This window comes from Zerene cesonia, chromosome 15, assembly GCF_012273895.1.
Source record: "Zerene cesonia ecotype Mississippi chromosome 15, Zerene_cesonia_1.1, whole genome shotgun sequence".
Classification (NCBI taxonomy): domain Eukaryota; kingdom Metazoa; phylum Arthropoda; class Insecta; order Lepidoptera; family Pieridae; genus Zerene; species Zerene cesonia.
Genome location: NC_052116.1, coordinates 1,218,518 through 1,220,646, shown reverse-complemented (window position 1 = coordinate 1,220,646; position 2,129 = coordinate 1,218,518). Strand labels below are relative to the sequence as shown.

General features: G+C 30.7%; 2 protein-coding genes across 4 annotated transcripts in view; both read right to left on the bottom strand.

Moving 5' to 3' along the window:
• LOC119832681 (GATA zinc finger domain-containing protein 14-like) overlaps positions 1 to 1,854 on the bottom strand; it is a 7,892-nt gene extending 6,038 nt beyond the window's left edge. Inside the window, exons 1-2 of the mRNA XM_038356393.1 lie at positions 1,582 to 1,854; positions 739 to 970 (exon numbers count right to left, since the gene is read on the bottom strand). Of these exons, the coding sequence (XP_038212321.1) occupies positions 739 to 970; positions 1,582 to 1,611 (262 nt within the window). The 5' untranslated portion in view covers positions 1,612 to 1,854. The remainder of the gene's footprint in view (positions 1 to 738; positions 971 to 1,581) is intronic.
• LOC119832680 overlaps positions 1 to 2,129 on the bottom strand; it is a 92,407-nt gene that overhangs the window by 44,745 nt on the left and 45,533 nt on the right. The gene's annotated exons all lie outside the window — the stretch shown is intronic.

The window sequence follows — 2,129 nt, the reverse complement described above, 5'->3', positions numbered from 1 at the left end:
CTTTATTTAAATAAATAAATAAATAAATAAATAATATATGAATTCGCACAATCACAATTATTTATGAATTATAATATGAAGATTACTTCTTTTATATAACCCATTTTTTTATTAACAAGAGTTTTGATCAAATATGATCCTGACATCATGAATTCTTCCCACATATTTCGAGATAAGCCTATACACATCAAAAAATATTAATGACGTCATCTGGGAAACGCTCGCTGTGACCCTATTGATTCAATATTTCAATTTTCTATTAACTTCTTTTAATTTGCGTTTGAAAAAAAAGAAAGAAAGAGAGAAAATACACTTAATCACAAATACAACATTTTATCTTACAACTAATACATTTAAGAACAATAAAAAAATACATTGGATTATATTCTAATATTTGGATAGTATTTGTGATAAGGTGGACTACTCAGCATTTGCCTCTCCGTATTAACTTAAAAGCTTTCATCAATGCTACTGATTAATACACTAGTTTCATTAAACTAAAAATCACGCCTAAATCATGGAACCAAATAAATTGTCTAACTTTACTGAATATACGTAAGAAATTAATTCAATCCTGGCGATTTTAATCAATATAATAGAATACACTCACACTACTTCTTATATTTGATATGTTTACAAAGTTTGGTTAAAATCCGTCCGTTTAAAGTGAGCCAATGGAGTCTAAAGGATTCGTTTACAACACGGGTGAAGCTAATAAAATCGTGAAACATTACTAACCTGTAACATGCAACTCGACGCTTTGATACGAATCCCATTCTTTGCTGGGTTTCTCTTGCTTCCGGACACGTATTTCAGTCTGAAGTGCATCCTCTATCGGATACTTTACATATGTGAAGCCATGCATCTTTTTGCCCCACTTAGTAGGCACACAGACCAAACTTTCAATGTCATCGTGAGGCCTTTCTATGAAATGAACGACGCTGAACAGGTCCTTATCGAATTTTGTCACCTAAAATAGTTATATAATTTAATTAAACATATCTTAATTAAAATTAAATCATAAACGAACATAGTATTTTCTTGTGTGTTCTTTGATTTTACGCGAGTATTATAAATTTAGATATTAAAATTTTTTTTACGGATTTTAATACAATAAGTTTTAACAACAATAATTAAGTTTATATAAAAAAAAAAACTGAACGGCCTTCAAATTGTCAGAGCTAGCACAAATTCTACGAATTTACTCGTGATGCATTTTTTTTTTCTGAAATCACTCCAGTAGTTACTGAGATAAGCGTGTACAAACTAAGATTTTCTATTATTTAGTATATACTAAACAAATAACAACATAGCATAAATCGATGATAATATATTCAACAATAAACTCAAAATCTACAATGCGCTGGGTCCACCACATAATAAATCATGAACAATTTAAAATTCAACAGAGAAATTACGTTTATAACAATACAATTATATACAAGGAAAACGTTGCGAAAAATATCAAAATAACATTGCGATTTGTCGTTGCCAAGTAGTGACTCAACACGAAACTACTAATGATAAACAACTTTTTGGTTACTTGCGTCACATTTATAAATATCAAAAATTCATACATACCTCCAACATGGACGCTTTAGTCTCCTCCATATCAATATTCCTGTATCTCTAGGTCACAAACACTAATAAAAACTGTGGGTTTAGTAATATTTTTGTCCCAATTTTAGTAATTCACTTTATATACCATCGTGCGAACCGGCGTTCCCGACTGCTCGAGGATCAATGGAGTTAGGTCGTCCATTGAGTATGATATATTCACTGTCTACATACTGGGCGTGTTTATAGCAGCATCTAATTAAAAATCCTTATCAGTATAACATATGACCTCTGCCGAATCCCGACTTTTTACTTGCTAATCTCTTAACGTTTCCCCGAATCAGAGTATTGAAAACACTGTTATTAGCTTCACTTGTATGTTTATTTCTTTGTATGTTTGTAACCGATTTTTTTGGGGCGCGATTATGGGTCACTTTCATTTAAGCTTTGAAGATTTATCGAGGACCGATGACAATACACGAATTTGATAAAATTATTTTAGTATTTTCTTGTGTTTGGTTTCACGCGAGTATTATACATTTAGAAATTAAAAACTTTTCAACGGATTTTAA